This window comes from Centroberyx gerrardi, chromosome 15, assembly GCF_048128805.1.
Source record: "Centroberyx gerrardi isolate f3 chromosome 15, fCenGer3.hap1.cur.20231027, whole genome shotgun sequence".
Taxonomy (NCBI): Eukaryota; Metazoa; Chordata; class Actinopteri; order Beryciformes; family Berycidae; genus Centroberyx; species Centroberyx gerrardi.
The window spans coordinates 6,734,372-6,756,675 of NC_136011.1; the positions used below are offsets into that span (position 1 = coordinate 6,734,372).

Sequence of the window (22,304 nt, forward strand, 5' to 3'; positions counted from 1 at the left end):
GGCTGGAGACCTGGCTGTCCATCAGTGTCCGCAGCGCGCAAGGCGAGCAGCAAATTGGGAGGACGCGCCTGGCGTTTCCTGGAGGGCAGGAGTGATGCCGGAGCCGCCGCGACTCCACGGCCGCCTATATAAGAGCTTCCAAGATGCCACTGATCAGTCATTTATTCACTTGCTGCCATCGCTTTTCAAGACACCGCTTCTGCCCGCACCGTCCAGTGCGCGCTCGGTTTGCTTTGCCACCGCTCTGCGCTCAGATGTAGACGCGCTCTTTCAAGCGGCTGAACTGAAGAATACACGCGGATTTCCCTTTTGCTTTGGTCCACCATGCGCTTTAATCAAGAGATGAACTTCTTCAAAGAAAAGTCCCAAGCGCAAGGGATGCGTCACAGCGCAGCCGGTGTGCACACTTTCACCTGCAAGTGAGCGCGGGCACCGGTGATCCAGCATGAAGTTGTGAATATGACAAAGAGGGACCAAACAGGGATTTCACTCGGTTAGGTGTCACCAAGCCAAGCACTTTTTGGACATGGACAATGGATACTTTAAGTCTTTCAGTGAACGGTGTGTCCTACACCGAGGCGGCAGAGCTCTCCAAGCCAGACGACCCGTTTAACGGACCCATCCGGTCCATCGCACCCTGGAACTTCACCGTCCTGGCCGTGCTGATGTTTGTGGTGACCTCGCTGTCCCTGAGCGAAAACTTCCTCGTCATGTTTGTCACTTTCAAGTTCAAGCAACTCAGACAGCCCCTGAATTATATCATAGTTAACCTGGCCATCGCTGACTTTCTCGTCTCCCTCACCGGTGGAGTTATAAGTTTCTTGACAAACGCCCGGGGTTATTTCTTCCTCGGGAAGTGGGCTTGCGTCCTGGAGGGTTTTGCCGTTACTTTTTTCGGTAGGTCAGATATCTCTCTCTCTTATATTTGTCATTTTTTCCCCCCTCTGTTGATTGCAAGGCTGCTGTGAGCGCCTGTGTGCGCAACTTCCATAACTGCAGGTGTCAGTGTTGGAGCTTTCTTTTAGAAGATATTTCAAAGGAGAGGAACATGGCACATTCTCCTTCTTCCTTCACAACTGACTTTAACCTCTCTGAGGGAGATCAAATCATAATAAAAACAAACCAATTTCATCATCATGGTCATAAATTCCCTGTAGGTTAACAACCCTTATAGGGATGGATGCACACTACAAGATCTTGACCAGATCTTAGAGCCCAATCCGAGACTGTCCCACATAAATGAAGAGGATCAGGGTGGAGTTTCTTTGAGCATCCTGATCTTGAAAAGTTTGTCAATTGCGAAAAAAGCATAGTACATTTTTAGAAGGACACTATAAATCCATATAGGAATATGGAATATATTTATAGAAATATGAAATTTAGTAGCCTAAGATCAGGTAACTATAAAGTCACTATTGAGAAGCATAGACATACTATAAGTCCCCATAGGGATATTATAGTGATTTGTCGTTAGGGGTGTGTGCCAATTTTCTGCATGCCTAGTTCAAGTAAACTTTTTTTTGTTTAAATACTTATGGAAATTAGTTTTGGAAGTCTTGCAGCGTGCATCTACTGCGCCGATTAATCCTCAGCTCTGTACTGTAACCCTGTGGGGGAAATCTGGAGTCTGGGATGGCAACCTTCAAAGTCACTAAATTAACTGCAAGGCAGACCTGCACTATTGTGTGCGCGAGCAAAAAGAGCAATCAAACATACAAATAAATGAATACGATTCTACAAATGTAAGTTTTGCTGTGATACCTGCTGTCTAAAACTTACTATAGGATTACTATAGCTCAGTATTCAAAGCCATGCCCGCAGCAGACATTCGGAGCAGTGGGACAAGAGCCTCCTCTCACATACTGCGGTGCATGACCCGTTATAAATAGGTTATTCCCCTCCGTGACCGCTAATATCATTTAACTAATTCAACGGATTGCTGTGGGTTTGCGGGGAAGCACCGTATGAGACAGACAGCGCAGTGGTTCCCCAAGTGGGTCCTTGAGAGGTCAAATCCCTCCCAGAGGAATAGGTAGATTTCACTGTTGCTTCCTCACAATGAGAGACTGTGTAAGAGTGACTGTTTTCAGCATAGGATTCACTCTCCAGTTATTTTCTCTCCACTTACAGTACAGACAGTTAGGTGTGCTGTGCTTCAGATGGGCTTCCTCTCTTATCAAATGGGGGTCTGTGGTCCAATGTGTATCTATATGGAGGTTTGGGAAACACTTGATAGGGTGTTTGGTGACCTAGTAGTCTGCAGTATATGGAAAAATGCATATACTTCATTAATTAGATTTGAAATTGACATTTTGATGGGACAGCTGTTCCTGACAAGCCAGTCACAGGAGTCTCTGTGTGTCAAATCTGAGCTCTCAGTCCACAGTATACAGTCCACAGTATACAGAGTGAATGGGCAAGAAAATATGATGACTGTCATATGATTTGTGATAGCCACATGGTTCTATGAGCATGTTATTAAATTTATTTCACTTGAAATATTTACAATCTAAACTTCACTGGGATAAAATTGATTGAGACAACTTTGTTCCCTAGCATGGGTTACACAATCCCATATGGACATATGCCAGAATTGTGGATTTTATGGACATTATGCAATGTTTTGCTTGTACAGTAGTGGTGAAAACAAAATGCACAACTCAGTGGGTTAGATGTTGGCACAGAGCAGTGTGTTATAACTGGATGAATTACTGTGTGTCAATTAGAAACTAATGAGGCTGAGCTATCTCTTCCTTTAAAGCAGGATGGATGCTCCACTTCATATTCCACTCAGGGTGAAAATATGGTCTATTTGTGTTTATTTTTGAATTTACACTCATCTATGCATGCTCTACAGCTTGCTTCTGTTGGACACCTTTCTGGATGAACACACTATCCCAACTTCAGGTTTGGACAATTGATGCTGAAAAGATACAAAAAAAAGGGCATTAAGGCTTATTAGCAGCACTGTTATTTGTGGCCCTTTGCAAAGGTAATGTATTTGACATAATTGAGCACCCTGGTTTCCGCTCCTCTCTTTTGTCCTCTCCAGTGAGCCCAGTAGGCTGACAGTAGGAGTAGCCTGGCAGTGGAGACATAAGTAATTAACCATTCTGTGAGAGTGAGTTATTACCATAATTAAATTCTGCTTTTTTAGTCCATTAGGAGGCAGCTTAATGCGCCCATCCTGCATCATTAAACTATTTCCGGCAATCGTAGCACCACATATACCTCTGCACGTTACAGACTGAATTTATCTGTGATACTGTGTGAACCATGAAGAGAAGGCTACACTCTTACCAGGGAGTCCCAGTTGGACAAGTTCCCAAAAGCATAGATACAATGAAAACAACAGGATTTCACACTCTGGCGAAAAAAGGGAGGAATCTACAAGCATTGTGATATTCTAGAAAATAGTTCCCCTAGGCGCTGTTACTGTGCCAGATGTTACTAAAGTGTGAATGCCGTTGTCCCACTGAGCTACATTTTGAGCAGCAGCTCCCACAGAATGACCTCTCGCTGTTTGCCTCAGGGATCGTGGCCCTGTGGTCGCTGGCGGTTCTGTCCTTCGAGCGCTTCTTTGTGATCTGCCGGCCTCTGGGGAACATCCGGCTGCGAGGGAAGCACGCGGTCCTGGGTCTGCTCTTCGTCTGGACCTTCTCCTTCATTTGGACCTTCCCCCCGGTGCTGGGCTGGAACAGCTACACTGTGAGCAAGATCGGAACCACCTGTGAGCCTGACTGGTGAGAAATTTGCACTTTAATATCTTTTTATTACATAAAAGAGTGTATAAACTTAGGTACGGTTGTTCTTTCAACCTTCAGGTGACATAGGGAAACTCACATACGGACTAATGAGGTATATTCCCAAATGGTATACTAAAGACTGTAGTCAATTATTGGGGCTTGCATAGTGCAATGATGCGGAAATACAGTTTCTGCATTTTGTCCAGTATTCACAAATAGTGGTCATGAATCAAAGCTGCAGCCTATGTGCTGAACCAAGCGCTACTCACAGTGCTCCACAGCACACACACACACACACACACACACACACACACACATGCACAGACGCCATGTACGCACGCACACACACACAGACAAATAAAGATCATAGACATTCTACACTCCACCTATTGGCCCAGGTCTACATCCCTGTTTGAGCCGTATTATCGCACACCGTGTGAACGCGTCTCATGGAAAAAGTCAAGAAACAGGTCGCTCTGACCTTGGCCCTCAGGGTGCCATCTGGGTAATGCTATTTAGCCGCTTTGATCAAAGCCGTGCAGATAGGGGGCTGAGCGGTTGCCTCTAGCCCTGTAAGGGAGCCATTGCTCACATGAAGCACAGGGGAGCAAACGGTTCAGACAATACAATTAAGACAGCGCCGCCGTGGAGATACATAGCGAATAGATGACCCAATCCACCTCTGGCTGTACACAGCTTGGGCTCTGTCAGAAAACATTTGGTTAAGTCTGACTTCTCAGCAGGCATGCAAACAACACAGGTGTGCGAGGCTCCAGAAGCCTGCCACATGCATAGGCATATTGCATTTTAAAAGCCTCATTTATGTTCATCTTGTAATCACCGGATGCACCGGGACATTCACCTTCTGAATGTTAAAGAGGGTAAAAGCGGGATTGCAATGTCTTGAAGGGTTCTGAAAGGGAAAATGTGAAAAAGCTGGTGTCAGCAATTTCTCAATAGACGACTGGACCAAGGTGAGGAGTTTGGATATAACCTACAAATCCTTTCCAGTTCTAATCGACTGGCCGTGTTATTGTGTAACACCTTCACTGCAAAGGCAAGCACACAGCTGGAGGTTGAGGGTTCGAATCCCTAGTGTCCACCTCATCACTTAATGGCCAATCTCCCAAAAACTTGGAATATTCCTTTAACCTCTAAATGTGCAGCTGTCCTGAGCAGCTCTCCAATGTAAATGTGTATGACTGTGAAATTGAAGCAGGCTGTTGCTGAAAAAGAGCTGCTGCTAGTGGAGAGAAGACCAATTCTGTTAATTAATTTGATTCTTTCGGGGTGTCTGACAGAATCGGCTAGTCCGGCTCATTTGATTTACCTTTCCGAAAACATCTCATTGCCAACAGCACAGGCTACACTATTCAATTATCTCATATAACAACTGCAACTGGGTTAAATGCTCATTGACCGATATACAGAATCGCTTCATTTAGTGAACCGTTAACCCACGGAGAAAACGAATCACTGCGTCACAAATCACTTTGGTCTTCAGTCCAAAAGGTGGCACTGCCTACGCACCTGAATGGTTCATTCAGTCTGATAAAGTACTTACCCATACACTAGCCACTGAACTGCTGAACAAGCTGAAGGAACGAATCATTCATATTTGTACTGTGTGTTTTGACCAAAAAGTGTCACTGTCTAGCAGCTGAACGCCTCATTCAGATTGATACAGTAATGAACCGTTCGTTCAGTCCAGCACAGCAGCTCAGCTACTAACCCACACTCTAGCAGCTGTACTGCTGGACGAACTGAACAAATCGTACAGTATTGCATCATTAATTGGTTTGCTGCTGAGTGTCACGTAATGAGGACAATGGATGAACGAACGACGACTGATACGTGCATCGACCCATCGCCAATGCATGCTCAGCCAACCTTCCCTGTTTAAATAAAGATTAAAATGCATGCATGCAAACACTTAGCCACACACATACACACACACACAAGCCTGTCTGCCAGGTAGTTGCTTCCAAAAATTAATCCGGAGCTTGTTTCATTAGGTGTTCTCATGGAAATGACATAATTAGACTACATCAGTGGCCTCGGGGCCCCTAATTGTGTCACAGAGATTTGTCTCAGCTGTGGAATTTCCCCTTTAATTGAAGCTCAAATGAGGCGCAGAACTATCTTCTTTCTCTCCAGCCAGATAAAAGCCTCCGAAAGCCAAAAGGACATTTTACATCCAGATCATAGATGTGAAAGTATGGGAACTGTTAACTGTTTTGTTCTTAAAGGGGCACTCTGTGTTCATGTTTCTTTAGTCTTGGACTTGTCTCAAGCTTATTTTGACTTGGTCTTGTCTTGGTCTCATACTGGCTGCTTGTAATGTTGGTGATCCAGGAATTCAAGCTTTTGCACTGACTGAAAGTTGCTCCGGATAAGAACCTCGGCCAAGTGCCTAAACTGTAAATGTAAACCTGTTTGTTGTCCACGTCTCAACAGGTATTCAACCAACATTACAGATCACAGCTACATCATCACCTTCTTCGCCACTTGTTTCATTCTGCCTCTGGGAGTGATCATCTTCTGTTACGGAAAGCTCCTACGGAAGCTCAGGAAGGTCAGTTTGAGTTCCTGCAGGATACTTTGCAACAGCTAAAATAAAAAAAACAAAAGCAGATCCACATGAAATCCTACTTTATGGACTATAATTTATTTTTGTTTTATAACTTAAAAAGATGTTTACTGGTATAAAGCATGCCATTCTGAATTTCAGATTTCAAACTAACAATATACATTAGGGTTAAACTAATACATCTGTTATTGGGCTTTTCAGTGTTGTCCACCTCTGATATGATGGAGGTTCCTCTTTGACCATAGCTACATAAAAACCTCTGTAAAACCTGCAGTTAAACATTATTTTATTTGCATATTGTATTTATTCAATGAGTTGTTCAGTAATGTGTCTCGTAAATTAATTCAACGGCAGAGTTTCCCCTCCCATTGAATAGGTGTGGTAGGTCACCATGCCTTAAAGAGCTACTAACCCTTAGTATGATTTTCAGTGGAGAGTTTTAGTGTCCCATGATGGTCTAAATGTTGTACAGATCTGGGGGAAAATGGTCAAATTTAAAGATATTGAATATAGGCATAAAATATGAGCTATTTGCAGCTTCAGTACAGAAGTATCTATCAGTATCAGCCTTCAAAAACCTATATCTGTCAAACCCTAATGCACATTTCCAATGATAACTTGCATAACATGAACTTACAAAACGTTTGGTTTTCCGCTCTCTCCAGGTGTCTCATGGTCGTTTGGCCAACGCCAGGAAGCCGGAGCGCCAGGTGACCCGCATGGTGGTGGTGATGATCGTGGCCTTCATGGTGGGCTGGACGCCGTACGCCGCCTTCTCCATCGTGGTCACAGCTTGTCCAACCATCTACCTGGACCCCAGGCTGGCCTCCATCCCCGCATTCTTTTCCAAGACCGCCACCGTCTACAACCCAATCATCTACGTCTTCATGAACAAACAGGTAACTGATGTGTTTGAGTCCAGTGATCATTATTTCATTTCACACATATGGAATACTTGATTTATGTTTAACATCAGCTGAAAAACCAGTTTGCCTCGCCCTTCCAAGAAAAATCAATATCTTCATGTATTAGAGGATAGAAATGTAAGACATGCTGCTGTGCACTTTGTGGCTATTAATGGAATCTATTGCACTAAACATAGATCCACAACTACTCACGTTATACATTTTTAGACAATAAGCTGCTCCAGCCTTTGAACAGAAACACAGTTTGGGGCAATGCCCAGTACCAAAGTACAGCTAGTTACAGCGGCGTAGCTACTGGATAGGTAGATAGACAGACAGAGTTGAGACACATCGCTACTTGTATGCAGCAGATGAAAGCCGCTGCATTTTTTTCCTGTTGTTGTTGGGTGTTAGCCTGTTTTTCAATAATGCATGGTGTATGAATAAATGAAATGTGAAATCCAGAGAGTACAATTGTCCAGGCGTGGCTCTGTTAAAACTGCATTAGGCTCCTATGGTATGCCAGCGAGGCTGGCAGTTGTAAAAGGGTATTGCTGATGTTTTTACGTGCCATTTACCATGTTTACTGTACTTGGCTCTGCCTAGCTCCTTTCCTCAGTGTAAGCGAGATACAGACTGTTTCACATAAAGGATTATCATCATGGCTTGTCCAAACAATGTGTTACAGCAGTCATTAGAGAAGGGTGATCATGTCTGGAACTTAATACATTTTAATCAATCCCTTTTCCAAAACACTAATTCTAAAGTGGCGATGCATGAGTAGAGCCAATCTATGAAATAGACTACACTCTTAATGACTTTTTCAATGCAAAACAGCAAGATGGGAGGTGTAATATGTTATAGTCATTGCTTTGTCAGTGGCAGTGAATAACACTGCCTTTTGCATACATGTTCCTATTCCCACTACAACGTGCTCAGAATAAACATGTAATACAAATCACGTGGATTTGAAATATTGCCTGAAACGGCATATAAGGAAGCATGCATATATTTAAGTTTAATGCATCCTGGTTATGCGTCCTGTTTTTCCTATAAAGCTATAATACAATGTTAAAGGATTCATGCTGGTAGAAGAGCCTTCTAATGGCTACAGACTGGAGCCTGAATTGGGACATGAGAGACTTTAGTTGTAGTTAAAGAGACAGATACCCCATTTACAACTGGCATGCCACTTGCATCTAGATTGTATCCTGATGCGATTCATCCACATTACATTTAATGTGGGACTCACCTGGTTAAATAAAGGAGAAATAAATAAAAAAATAAACATTTGTTATCAAAAATGTGTCTTCAGGAGCTGGATAGAAATCCAATTGCCTTCCCCCTGGTGCTTTCCCTCACAATATGCAAATTTAGTCCACAATGACAGTAAACATCTGGTTTCATTTGTATTCCAGCCGTGAGTCTCATGGACACCGCTGGCCTGCACTCTGACCTCTCTCCTGAAATGTGAACGAGTTTGTGTCTCTCAGAGGGCTATGCAAAGAAACAAGCTTTTAAAGCTGCACTATAAGATTTGTATGTGAAAATATCCATGGTTTCCATTGGTATAAAGCACCGACCAAACATAAGTGTGCTGTGTGCAGTTTACTGACATCACCTAGGGCAGAAACATAGTTTACTTTAATTACGCATTCGCAAGATGGCTGTCACATGTATCCTGCGGCCATTCGGTTATTTGTGCATGTCCTCAAAAATGAATGCTACGCGTCCACAACCAGTATTCCTACCAGTGTGCATATTGTTTCATTGCCTCTGACCAGTGCGGATTGTAAATAACATGCTGTATCTTTTTAACAGAATCCATTACAGTCCTGTCAGTATATTGAATTATCAAACTGTTAAGGCCAGTTATGACAAACATGGCAAGATTTGAGCCTGGGCGACAGCGGGGGTTCAAAGCGATCCGTTTTCAGACAGGGAGAAAGAAGTCAATCTGCTGAAGTAGATGCCTATGCTTGGCATGGTGAGAGGTATTGGTGAAAGGAGCCTGGATAAGACCCCCCACCCCCCCATCGCCAGGGAACTGCATGTCCATCTGATTGCCCCAGTTCTGCGCTGTGATTGCTGTGTAAATGGGTCAGCTGGTGTCACTGCTGAAAGATCAGGCGGCGCCGAGTCGATGTTAATAAGGACAGCGAGCAGGCAGATCCCGGTCTAAGCAGACTCTCCCACTGCTTATGAGCAAGCCAAACTACTTACAGAAGTCAGCTGACCCCTAGTGCTTGACGGTGATATCTCTCCCTCTCTCGCCATCTCTCTCTGGGCGAGTTACATAACGAGCCGAACCAGAGTCTCGGGGGTTTTCCATGATGCATGACTCCTGCATTGTAGTAGCAATTTTGCAGAGAGACAGACTCTTGGGATATTTAGGTCATAAGATCTAAGGTGAAGAAACCATTCTAGGAATATCCATTTATCATCACTTCTACTGCTACTATTTGAAGCATAACTTACACAAAGCCACAGGTTTTGATCTTGCAAGGTCAGACTCCTTGATCAATATGAAAGGCGAGCCTACAATGAAAGTCTGCACACTTCAGAAAAGATATATTTAAGCCATTTATAAATTCATATTTTGCCCATAAGGGCCTTTGTGTGGAATGAAAGCAAAACCTTTCTAATTGTCTGATGTAAAACTGTAAATACTAATAATGTAATACTTATTGATTCTCTGTAAGGACATTCCCTCCCTACTCACTACACCACCCTGCTGCTATAGATGGAGTATTAGAAACATAGAGACAAAGCATAAAAGCAACCACACAGTTAAAATATTAAGGGTCATTTTGGGGAACACTCTGGCCATTTTGACTGAGATGATAGATCATCATTGAGGTGGAAGCATCTTTGGGTCCCATGAGAAGGAGCGACACTTCACACAGGAGAGACCCTCCAGTGTATTATCAGTGATCATAATAATTCCCACCTATAGAAAAGACTCGGAGGAGAGCTGTGCGAAGCTGCTGGAAGACTCGAGAGCCTCATTGTGAGAGGCTGTTAGAAACGTTTACCGCGTCCTCCTATCCCAAACCCCACCATTTCACAAAAGCACCAACTGCTCTCTTGACTGGGTGATTGCAGAGGAAGTGTGTGAAGCGGAAGGACACCCAGAGGCTTGGAGCATCATGTCCTCAATACCTGTATCCTTGGTTATTTGTCAGAAGATGAAAAGGTGATGATTCATAGGGAGGAATATACGCTCGCTGTGTTCCTTTGCATAGCGATTAGGGCTGTAATGGTATGCAATTCACCGAACCACAGTCAGAAAGTAAAGTCATGTTGCTGTAATATCGTGACAGCTGAACACTTCAGATTCAAACAATTACAACTGATTTGGAACGGGCCTAATAAACTGCTCTACTTCTCCCACAAACTCTAGAAAGATTTTTTTCTATTTGTTATGAAGAGTTCATCTTCGACTATGCTCCACAAACATGCTCATGGCATTGTTCAGCTGCAACAACATGGGTTAATGATATGCCCAATCCTGTGGTATGCTTGCTGTCATAACGGTATTGCAGTGATATGATAAATGCTGCAGGCCTAATAGTGAGGCGCGAAATCAATATCATCACCCATTTAAAGTGAATCTCCTAACAATAAATTTGGAAAACTATTAGGAGAACGGCTTTTAAAAGACAGATAGAAAAGTGGCTGCCTTGGATCTTGAGAGTTATTGCGCTTGTGGCTATTCAGTTTCCCATTAAGTTGACATTTTATGACCTTACGCTCTGTGTAGGAGTGTTTTAAGAGCTGCTATGTTTTGCAAACAGGGTTGGAGGGAAGCGGCTAAGTGTTCTACGCGTATGTAAGGGGTTTCTATAGAATATCCCGGGTGAACACCGCCCCGGCCTTTTCTCTTTTCATGACATTAGCAGGTAACAGAGGTGTTACTGCCACTCTTTGAAAGCAAAAGCATTACTGGCTTGCGGGAGAGGCTCACGTGTTAAATTGGGCAGGTCAGTACGGTTCACGACTCTTGATTTCCACCCGAGGCAACACAGAGTGGGAGCTGCAACACTGACGAAGATCAATTAGTGTTTTTAGCTTTGAAGTAATGTGGAACCCAGTGATTTTGGTGCTTTTAGTGAGAAAACTATTCCGGCTACGGTCTTTCACTACGAACAGCTGTTGAACAGGGCGTCATTGTTACCCTTCTGGTGAAATGTGTATGTGTCTGTGCATGAAGAAACAATTTCTAATTAGACTTTGTTTAATATGGTGATTAATGTACTAAATGTTACCAGTGGAAATGTGTTTGATCACTATAAATTATATAATTTAAGCGAGGTATTGTATTTAACAGAGCTAGCCCTAACCCTTTTTTTAAAGTATAGATCCCATTATAACTATACTAATACTGCATCTATATTTTTTATCCTTTGCAAAAAAAAACCCCAGACATACCACTCTTTTTCATGTCCTTTATTATAGTCCCTAATACATCCTAATGGTAAAAAAATGGTAAACATTCTGAATGCACACCTGTCTTTCCTTGTTGTTTTGGATTCTCTGTCCTAACACCCCTTGATGTCTGTCCAGTTCAGGAAGTGCCTAATCCAGCTCTTCACCGGCATGGGGACCATACCGGAGAGCAACCTGAACCAGACCTCGGACCGACCTGGAATGACCGCCGAGAGTCAAACGGGAGAAATGTCGGCCATCGCCGCCCGCATCCCCGTGGGCGGCATGGCGTCGCCCAAGTCTGAGGACCCGCCCAGCGACTGCGGCTCCTTCGCCCAGCTCCCCATCCCAGAGAACAAAGTGTGTCCTATGTAACAGTATACACCGTCCCCGTCGCTGTTCTCCCACCCTGCCCTGTCTTTCTCCGACCTCCACAGTCCATACTAGCTTTTGGTAGTCTAGCTACAGTGCGTTTCAAAAGTCATCGACGCAATTTCTTTTATGTTTTGGCTCTGTATTCTTCAGAAAATGACATGGAGATTACAGTATGAAGATAAGGTGCAGCGAGTCAGCTTTAATCTGAGGGGATTTCATCAATATCAATCCCAGCACTTTTTTCTATATCTCACTTCCAAAAATAATAGAAGACAGAAACAAAACATCAAAAGTGAATAAAAGTGCTGTGGTCCGGGATGTTTTGGCAGTTCGCTCAATATCTGATTAAACTAAGCACAACAGAGAGGACAGGCAGGAATTGGATTGGCTGCAATGCTCAGAGCTTTACCCATTAGAAATATTTGTTGTAAATATTTGCTTGCGATACAGACCTCCTTCCCGTTATTGGAGAATATCTTTGATATTCTCTTGACCATCATCACACACCTGCTAGCTTGTCGTATTAGAGGGCCCTTTGACTTGATAGAGCCTGCCTTGATATGAGCATCACCATCAAAACACAGAGACTGCATATGCAGAGAGGGGCTGATAAAACCCCAAACCCTGACATCCAGTAGTTGAGGGCTAGCCAGTGTTTTTTGGAATATCACAATGCATCCAGCCTTTCATCTCACCCTCGCCTTCCCCGCTTTGAAGCCGCTGTGATGGCGGCTGCGGAGAAAGCATTGTTTTTCTATGCTGTTTCAGTACTTTGCTTTTGGCAGCGCATGTTCATTCATCTCCGCTGCTCAAGAGGAAGGAGCCGTCTTCTGACTCTGGACACTTTTAGCTCGTCCCGAGCAGACTAGATTGGGTCAAAGCTTTCATCTTTAGCGAAGACGGTCAATGGGACTTGGAGATGCCCGTCTCCCGCTGCCTCTGTCGGGACGTACAGTGACAATATATTTTTGAAGCGCCAGCGAGGGACCGTCTCCAAGCACAGACACACAAACACATACATGCGCGCGCACACACAACCACAGGCACGGGTAGCACATATGTACACACACACACAAACACACACATACACACACACACACACACACAGACAGAGTGGAGTTCATAAGATACGTTCTCTATAGGGACTGTGAATGAGATTCAGTGTTTCAATAAATACCATAGCACAAGAACAGCTTAGCTAACCAGCCATGTAGAAAAGCAATGAGGATTAACGTCACAAGCACGGGTCAACAGCAATATTAAAGCAAAATACTGTCACAATACAGTTGTACACTTTGGAGTTAGCTACAGTAGATGTAGCGATGAGTTTTGAAACGTCTGCTACTTGACTTTGTGGTATGTGTTTGTTCACTATTACTGGATATCTGTGTACACAAAACACTGTTGTATTCTCTATGCTGCACAGTGAGTGACTATGTTAAAAAGTAACAGTATGGTGTCTGTTTGCAATGTGCTGAGTGTGAGTGTTAGGATCATTTAACATGAAGCTTTTTGGCCAACCTGAGGTGGGAGGAGTCTGTGCAGACAAGTTTAAAGGTGCTACTTGGAGCATTTTTAAACATCAATCTATCACTGATTCATTTTGATAATTACCTTAAACAAATGAGATCTTGGTTGAGATGATTGGTAGCCTCTATCTCACACCAGTGGTATTGTTTATGCTAGTGTTTCTGAAAATTAATACCACATTTCCTATAAATTGCTTAATGTCACAAAGAGGATGATGCTTCTTCGGTCAAAGGTTTTCTTTTTTGTGCCGTAAAGCAATCAAGCAGATTTCTCACATAATCCAACCCTGTGGCACACAATGTAAAATACAGTGTAGAGACCGGTAGAAGCTGCCAATTTTCTCAGCAAAGATCTTGTTTGTTTACAGTAATTATAATAATGTCTCAAAATTAATAAGGTAATGATTTATTGATTTATTGTTGTTGAAATGCTACATGTAGCTCCTTTCAAGCCATATCTCACGTTCTTAGGAAGTTACAGTTGGGGATTCCTGTCACCTCTCAAAAAAAACCCAAAACAAAACAAAAAAAGATACTCTCACAGTGCTTAATTGCTAAATTATGGCCATGTGGCATGTGCCGTCTGACAGTGCTTTTTCCTCTTTCATTAGTTACTTGTTACTTGTATTTCTGCATTATCAATATTCATTTTTACATTTTCAACCGCTTCTAAATTCTCTCGCATTTGGGTGTATACAGAGGCTTCAGGGGACAAAATCAGTAGATTGTGGTTGCTTGATTGTACCGTATAAACACCATATAAACATAAAGGCATAGTTTGCAAAACCCCAAACCTCTGGGAAATAGGGTAAAAAATTCAAGCATAATGTTTCTTGGAATACGTCTCTTGTTGCTTCTGTAAAATGCAGACACATCAGGAGTGGTTGCAAATGTGAAAATAAAAACTGATAATGGAAAAGTCAGGGAAGACAGAAAACACTAGGAATGATTGTAACATTTTCAGAATACAACCACAATGAACAACCGGATCAGCAATGGCAAAAGCTAGAAATTGTCAATCATAAAACTATGAAGATATGGCTTTGATGTTCTGTATCCACTCTGATCTGCACAGGAAGGTCAAATAATGGGTGTCATGTCAAAAAATGTCCTAAATTAGCTTTTTACGTATCCACGCACACAGTGTTCATCAATCAGTACCCATACCTATTCACCCTTACACACACCTCCAAACCAAAACCACACACACCCACACACACACAATATACCAAAAGACTAACATGATCTACCTTAGCTTGTTAGGGACATACAGTATGCTGGGGTGGGGGTTAGTGGGGTTGGAAGTGGTGACTTTGCCTTGAAGATTAGACAGGATATAAATCAAACAAACCTGCCAGTGTTACATTTTGGGGCAGGGGGGGTGGGGGGGGTGGGGGGGTGGGGGGCGATTACAGACTACACTGCATGCTGATAAGGGGAGGGAACAATTCCAATGTACAGATAGGTAGAGTTCCTATTTCTCACTTTCCTGACCCTGAATATCGAGCCGCTCCAAACTGTTTGCTGTGTTGTATTTACAAAAAGGCATGTCAAGACTTGTTCTGCTGTATGTTTTCTCGTGTCAAGAGTAGTAGTTTGATTTACAAGAGTTTACAGGTCATAGATGCACGCTGGTTATGAAAATGTCCGTATTAAAGTATATTTTTGGAAAAGCAATTATGCCCCTTGTGGTTCTGTTGGTACAAATACAATATGTACTTCAGCTTCAGCCAAAAACGCTACAGAAAACGATGAAGGTTCAAGTGCTACTAGTGCTGGGAAAAAAAGTAGTTCTGAAACTCCACCAGGGTCTTTTGTCTTCATTCTCTCTCCCAGAGTATTATTCTCCTCCCAGATAGGCACTCTCAAGGTCCTATCCCACTCCATAAACTGAAGCGATCAATATTTACACCTACTTGTGTTGATGTATGTTGGACCGTATGCATGTCCCAAAGCCAATCCCACACATAATAGCTGACCCTGTAATGCAGCAGCTATTGGGGAGCTGCAGGAACGGCCCATAGCCCGTTACGACGACATTACCTGGAAATGTCCGTAACACCGTGTCACATACTTTAACACACTGGCCAAATTGGAGTGGATTAAAGGGCCTTGTATCCACCAGAGACGAGCAGGCAGGCTGAACCAGGATCAATTCAATTCAGTGAAAAGTCACAACGTCCCTCCCCCTATTTTTCTTCTCCTCCTCCTCCTCCTCCTCCTCCTCCTCCTCCTGATAGTAAAAAGATTTTTTTTTAGGTTGTGAGAAGTCTATGGCCCAAGTGAAGTGTTTTGGTTCTTTGGTAGTAGTCACATGAACAGCAGTTTATTATAGTCACGACATGGTGATTAAATTTGAGCATTAATCATCATTATACCATAAAACTGCTGTTAATTTAAGATGATTTTCGATTATGCAGCATGCAGTTGAATCATGTGCACTGTGGAAAGCAATAACAGTCAATTTACGTTTCTTTATTTGTGTATATGTTTAATGTTACTAAAATTATGGGTACTCTGGGAATATAATGGAAATATCATTATGGAAATACACGTGGTTTTCAGCCAATGTCCACTCAGAACCATCATGACAGGCAATTTATTACCTGCTCATCAGTAGATCGATTAAAGAGAGTAATCTCAATGGGAACTCCATAACTCCAAAATTGAACCTCCAGCTAGTGAACGTAAGGTTAATGAAGAATTGTTTGTGCGCCACAGCAATACAGGGAGGCAGGAGTTGACAGCCAGACAATTCATGGCACCATTAAGTGAACCTATAGATCACTGCAGAAGCCATCTATGAGCACATCTAACCTAGTTGCTGTGCAATTGTTGCCAAAATACAAATAAAAGCTAAAGCAAGAGGCTTTGAGAGAGAGAGCAGTCCAGGTGTGGTCAAAAGAGTCAGTTTTTAAACCCTTAAACATTAAAGTTGACTAAGAAACAGGTAATGGCACGTAGCATTGGTCCTAGAGGTAGAGACTGACTAATAACCAAAAGGCTGCTGGTTTCATCCAATCAGAATCAACAGTCTATGACAGACAACAGACAATCAACAGTGTCTATGCTGGCGCCAAGTACCCACCATTACTGCTGAAGTGCTCTTGAGCAAGGCACCAAACCCCTAATTGCTTCATGGTTGGCACACTGTAGGCGACCATGTGCTCCAATATATCTGAAAAAATACATGTTTGTGTGTAGCAAAAACGTAAATTCGGAAAGACAAATTTCAATTGCCTTGTGTAAAATATAAAATAATGCAATCTTCTCGATCCTCTTCTAAAACTTGAGGTAGACTTGACCAGACCTCCACAAGGCCACAGGCGATGGGTAAAAATTGGATGATACATGTTTTAAATGGCCTGGAACATATTTTACGGTGGTTCTGATGACAAGGACTTCTTGTCTGCACACGTACAGCAGGTAATGGAGAAAGGTGATGACAAGCCAATCTTTGTTACATGGGAGGTGGTAAAGAAGGTGAACCCAGGCAGAGCTCCATAACCAGTGGAAATGTTCTGCAGGAAAATTCCAGCTTTTTGGTTTTGTTTTACAAGCATTTTGCTGAGCATGCATGCTTGTTTTCAGCACCACCCTGCTTCACATTCATACGGCTACACGCATTCACAGCTGGGAGTTCAAGTGAGTCACATTGAGGTTTACGTGCCTTGCTCAATCGCACATTCATGGTATTTCTAGAGGGAGGGGAGATCATTACTAATTCATTTTTCCCACCCAGATTTTCGCAGTTGTTCTGGGGATTCAAGCTGATGATCTCTAACCTTTAGACGACACCACCTCCAGTGGTTAGTATTCTGTACCAACTCAACTGCTCCCTTTAGGAAGATCCCTCAATCCACCATCCGCAGAAAGCAACCCTGGGAGGTTTAATGAGATCCTGCCTGTTGCTTTTACACCTGTCATGGTTAAGTGCCCAGTGTGGCCGGTGCTACCTCCCCTAACAACGGCCTGAAACTGCTTGACCATCTCATTCCTGGCCGATACGGTGCCATCAATGACCAACAAGAATAACCTGAGAAAAGTGACCAGTCTCTGGTGTAAAGTCTGCGGGCAGCAGTGTCCAGGCCTACAAAAACTTTTCAATTCTCTAGCCAGGAGGAAGACAGTGAACATTGATGCTTGGAGCCCTCTTTCTCTCCCCTCAGTACTCATGGACCGCGCTAACAACTGGATTAAACTAAATAAATGATATTGACAGCATACTTAGGACAAATAACTAAATGAGTACTGATGTTGGACAAGGACATTTACTTATTTAATTTACAGTATATGTTAATTTATGTTTCTTGCTGATCTACATAAAGTAATGACTCAGCTACACCAGATGCGTTTCCGTTCCATCCATTCATGACAGAAGGGTCGGATCAGATATGCAGTCATTTACTTCAATGGAGCTTGCTCCACTGGCCACAACTGTTGAGATACACATAGCTTCTATTTTTGTCGGACTATGCAGCTGTTTGTTGCGTATTTGAGCCATATAATTGTATATAAATGCCAGGATTTTGCTTAGTACAGTCATATATCACCATGTCAGCTTTAAAAAACATCATAGTGCATAGCAGAGAAACAAAAACAGCTTAAAAGTTTGCAAAACATTTACAAACCAACAATGCTATCAAAGCTCAAACTAGATACGCTACAATTGCTAAATCCACTTGTGTTGTTTATGGACAAAAAAGAACAAATTGATAATTTTGTTCACTTAGGCGACCCATAGGTAAAATGTAGATAGGTGCAACACACAACGGACCTGGTGTAGCAGCTTAAAATGCCTTGCTGCAACTGGACTGCAACTAGGCTGCAACAAGTTCGGATACGCAAATGTTACACATGCTGTTTAGTTTAGATTTAATGTGCAATATGTGGACAGTTTTAATGTGGTCTATTGTAATGTAATAATCTAATAAAATTCAGTCTAATCAAGTCATTTTAAAAAAATGACTTGATTTTGCTGTTGATTTTAAATATATTATCAGAGCCAAACCATGTATCCCAAAATTACCTGGACCAAAGACTATGCTCAGATCAAAGCACTGGCCGACTCTCATAAGAAAAATGGATTTATCCTTTATTCATTCAATCTTAGACTGAAAAGCTCTTTTAAATTGAATTATAGTAACTCAAATTAGCTTTCATTGGCATGTGAAAGGACCTTGATTTACCCTCTTATTTTAACTATTTTTAAAGGGATTTTAAGAAATCCCTTTGTGTCATGTCCATGAACTATTTTAATCAGACTTAAACGTTGAAAAGGAACAATCAATGGTCATGAAAGCCACTTAAATGCTCTTTCTTATTTCTTATCGTAGATCAAGGCCTGCTCTTGATGTACTTCCATGGTCTTCACAAAGTGAGGTGCAGGTATGCCTCTCCTGGAGGGCCCTGGGAAGTTTCAAGGGAGGAAAGTGAGGAAAAAACTGCAATTGGTCCTGTACATTGTAATTTAGTGTGAATGATAATTACTGAGATGGCAGATTACTTGATGTTCATTTGTTCATCATTGTGACTTGATTGGCCTTGATGATGACACCACTATACAATAGACACATGGGAAGATGAACATGGATGGGTATACCAACAATGCTATCAATATCTTCTGTGTTTCTGTTGGCTATAGATAGCCAATGATGCGGCTCAAACAAAAGAGCCACCCTTTCTTCTCCTCTCACTTGACAATTCACCCAGGGAACTTATTGACCTTCTCATAAATCATTGAGTGCTCATACTCTCATTTAGTCAAAATATTGACAGGTGCCGTTCCATCACCTACAGTATGTGGATTAGGTGAGAGCTATGGACAGCGCTCAGAAGGACTGACTGAATAACGGCTTGGGCGTGAGCATCCGTCATCTTTATTGAAGATGCTGAGTAGACATGATGGCTTAGGCAAACAGAACAACCTTCTGATCAGTAGTAGGCTATGGGCACTGACCTAGTACACTTTAAGGTTAAAAGGCCTCAGATGCGATAATACTGCATGTTCCTGATCTCCTTCATCTGTGAGTCAGTCTGATCAACTTGATTCATTTGACCAAATTTGGACCAAAAATACAGTCTAAACCACTCTACGGATCACATCCACACAAGTACATGCTGTTAAATCATACACTTCTAGCATTGCCCAAAGAACTCTACCATCTAAGTTTTACTGATGGGAATGCATCCAAGTGGTTCTCAGAGTTTGGCACCCAACTTTCCACCCATCCCTAGCACACATCTGAATCCCATCTTTCATCTCTGCCTATGGTGGCTGCACCCCTGGTGTTCTCAAGACACAAAATCAAATAGCCACTTGCTTCATCAAGGGGAGTCCCACTGGGCATAAGCCGCTACCTACTTTGTGATTGATAACGTACCACCAGAACTCTAGAAGAAAAAAGAGTTCTACTAGACAAATCCAGGTGCTGCAAAACCTGGACACTAATCAATAAAAGTGAGCGGGATCATGCTTTTGAGTAGAGAAGACTTGCGACATTGGGGTGCTGTGACTGCCTACAGAGTAAGGAAATAGCAGGGGTAATTTGCACTTTTCTGACTCACTAATTATAGGGCTGCCCTGTAACAATGGATTGATAGCTGCATTTACGGAGTTTGTGGGTGTCATTATGCTCTCAGAAGGGGCACAAGGATGACTGAGGACTTGAACTCTGCTGCCCTGAGCAGTGGGCCCGTCTTTGTGGCAGTGACTTGGGCAAGTCTGCAGCTCACAGGTGATATCGCAGACTCACACCTCTAACTAGGATGACAGAGGGCAGATTGTATTGCAGAACAGGTGCTGTGTCAGTAAGGAGGAGGAGGCACTTTAGAAGCTTTTGCTCTTTCTGACTCACTTCCCCCCACCGTCGCTCTTTAAGGTGCCAAATGAGGCTTTTCACTTTGATGTATTTAATCAGTCGATCAGAGAATATTCTTCAAAAGCCGTTTTGCGATGATCAGTATCAAAGTCATACCCGCTGGCTGTATGGCTGCCTTGCGGAGGTATGGTGCCACGCTCATGCCCCTCTGGCAGATGGGTGTCACCGCTGTGCTTGGCACAACAGATCCTTCACTGCCAGCCAAATGAAGCTGTAACTTGCCGACGCCGGAGAGCTGGTCAGGTATCAAGAAGGGCATCACTCACAAAGCAGCTGAACTGAGGACAGGGTAACTAGTGGGGGAAATGAAAAGAGGGATGGATTCATTCAGCGAGTGAAGTGAGCTGCTTGGTGTAAGTACCGTAATTAGATGATTAGCTTTGATTGTAAGTGCTGTGCACAAATGTAGAGTAGACTTGTACAATTTATGAAGATGATTGACAGTTAAGTGTGTTTCAGTAAGAGCCGGAGTGTGTGTATGTGTGTATATGAGAGAGAGAGATAGATAGATAGAGAGAGAGAGAGAGAGAGAGAGAGAGAGAGAGAGAGAGAGAGAGAGAGAGAGAGAGAGAGAGAGGGCAAAATTATGTCCCATTTTCTAAATTGGGTTTTAAGTGCATGCATTTGATTAAAGGGGGTGGCTGGAGTGGTGGCTTTAAGTACAGTAAACTGCCATCAGGTGTAAGCCACTGAAAAGCACGACTCCGCAGTAACTTTTTTTTTTCTTTTAAAGCAAACACTTGGGACTGGGAATCATTACAAATTGCCATCTCTTTTTCTCTTCCATGTGTGTTTTTTCCACAGCATCATGGTCTTCAAGAGCCAAATTCAGCTGCGGAGTCTCAGTGTGAATCACTTCATTCCTCTGTACCCGAGTACTGTGAAACTTCATCATGGCAAAAGTCATTTCGAACAGATCAACTCTGTCCTTTATTGAGCCGTATATAATAAAATGAAGGCAAAGTATTATCAATTCAATTGGGACAATTTTACTTTAACTATAAATCTTCACACCATAGCTGCAATTTTAATCTCCCATAATCTTCTTTGTATGCTAATTGAGTTTTGAGAACTTACTTCAGGGTTCTGTATCTATTAGTTTGCATGGACTGCTGCAATATAGTGATGTATATAGCAATATAGGCTATATAGGACAGTAAGACAACACATATTCTAACATTGCTACTTTGATCATCAGCTACAGTAGCCTTTCCAAGGACAGCCAACCATTGCTCCACCGCTCTTTTCTACATCTAGCTATCTGCTGAGTGAACAAACAGCAATCTTACCTCAGTTGAATAAATGCAGAACAAATGAACAAGAACAAGATGCAGTTTTGGGGGTTTTACTTCAACCATTTTAGGCAAACACAAAATTATATTATTGCTACTTGTATTACCATTATATTCCAAATCATTTTCCTGCACTTCAGAAGCTGTCCAACAAAGGAACAGTACTTTGAAAGGAAAAAAAGTAAAAGGAGATATAAATGCTGTAAATCTAGTGTTGTTGTTGTTGTTGATGATGATGGTGGTGATAATGATGATCAAAACCTCTCCTCTTCTCCTCTGTTGTGTAATGCCACAACTCCTCCCTCTTTACCCCGTGTCTGTGTGTGACAGCAGAGGTTAGTGTAACACAGTGTAACCATCCCTTCAATGTACATATGTCCAGGGTCACTGTCCTCCAGAATAACATGCAGCAGTACAGGGTTCTAGTGTTCTAAAAGTGGTTGATCCGTTGATCATTCTGTCCTATGGTATAGATTAAAAAGTGAATGATCTGAAATAGTGCTAATGCCATCTGGCGCTGAAGCAAACATACCTAGAAATGCATTTGTTTGACTCTCA

The 22,304-nt window shown here is 42.6% G+C and overlaps 1 protein-coding gene across 1 annotated transcript; it reads left to right on the forward strand.

Moving 5' to 3' along the window:
• The first annotated feature begins 533 nt into the window (after nucleotides 1-533).
• On the forward strand, nucleotides 534-12,044 carry valopa (vertebrate ancient long opsin a). Its single transcript, XM_071924785.1, has 5 exons — nucleotides 534-897; nucleotides 3,533-3,743; nucleotides 6,204-6,321; nucleotides 7,002-7,235; nucleotides 11,808-12,044. The coding sequence occupies exons 1-5, from the start codon at nucleotides 534-536 to the stop codon at nucleotides 12,042-12,044; spliced, it is 1,164 nt and encodes a 387-aa protein (XP_071780886.1).
• The last annotated feature ends 10,260 nt before the right edge of the window (nucleotides 12,045-22,304 follow it).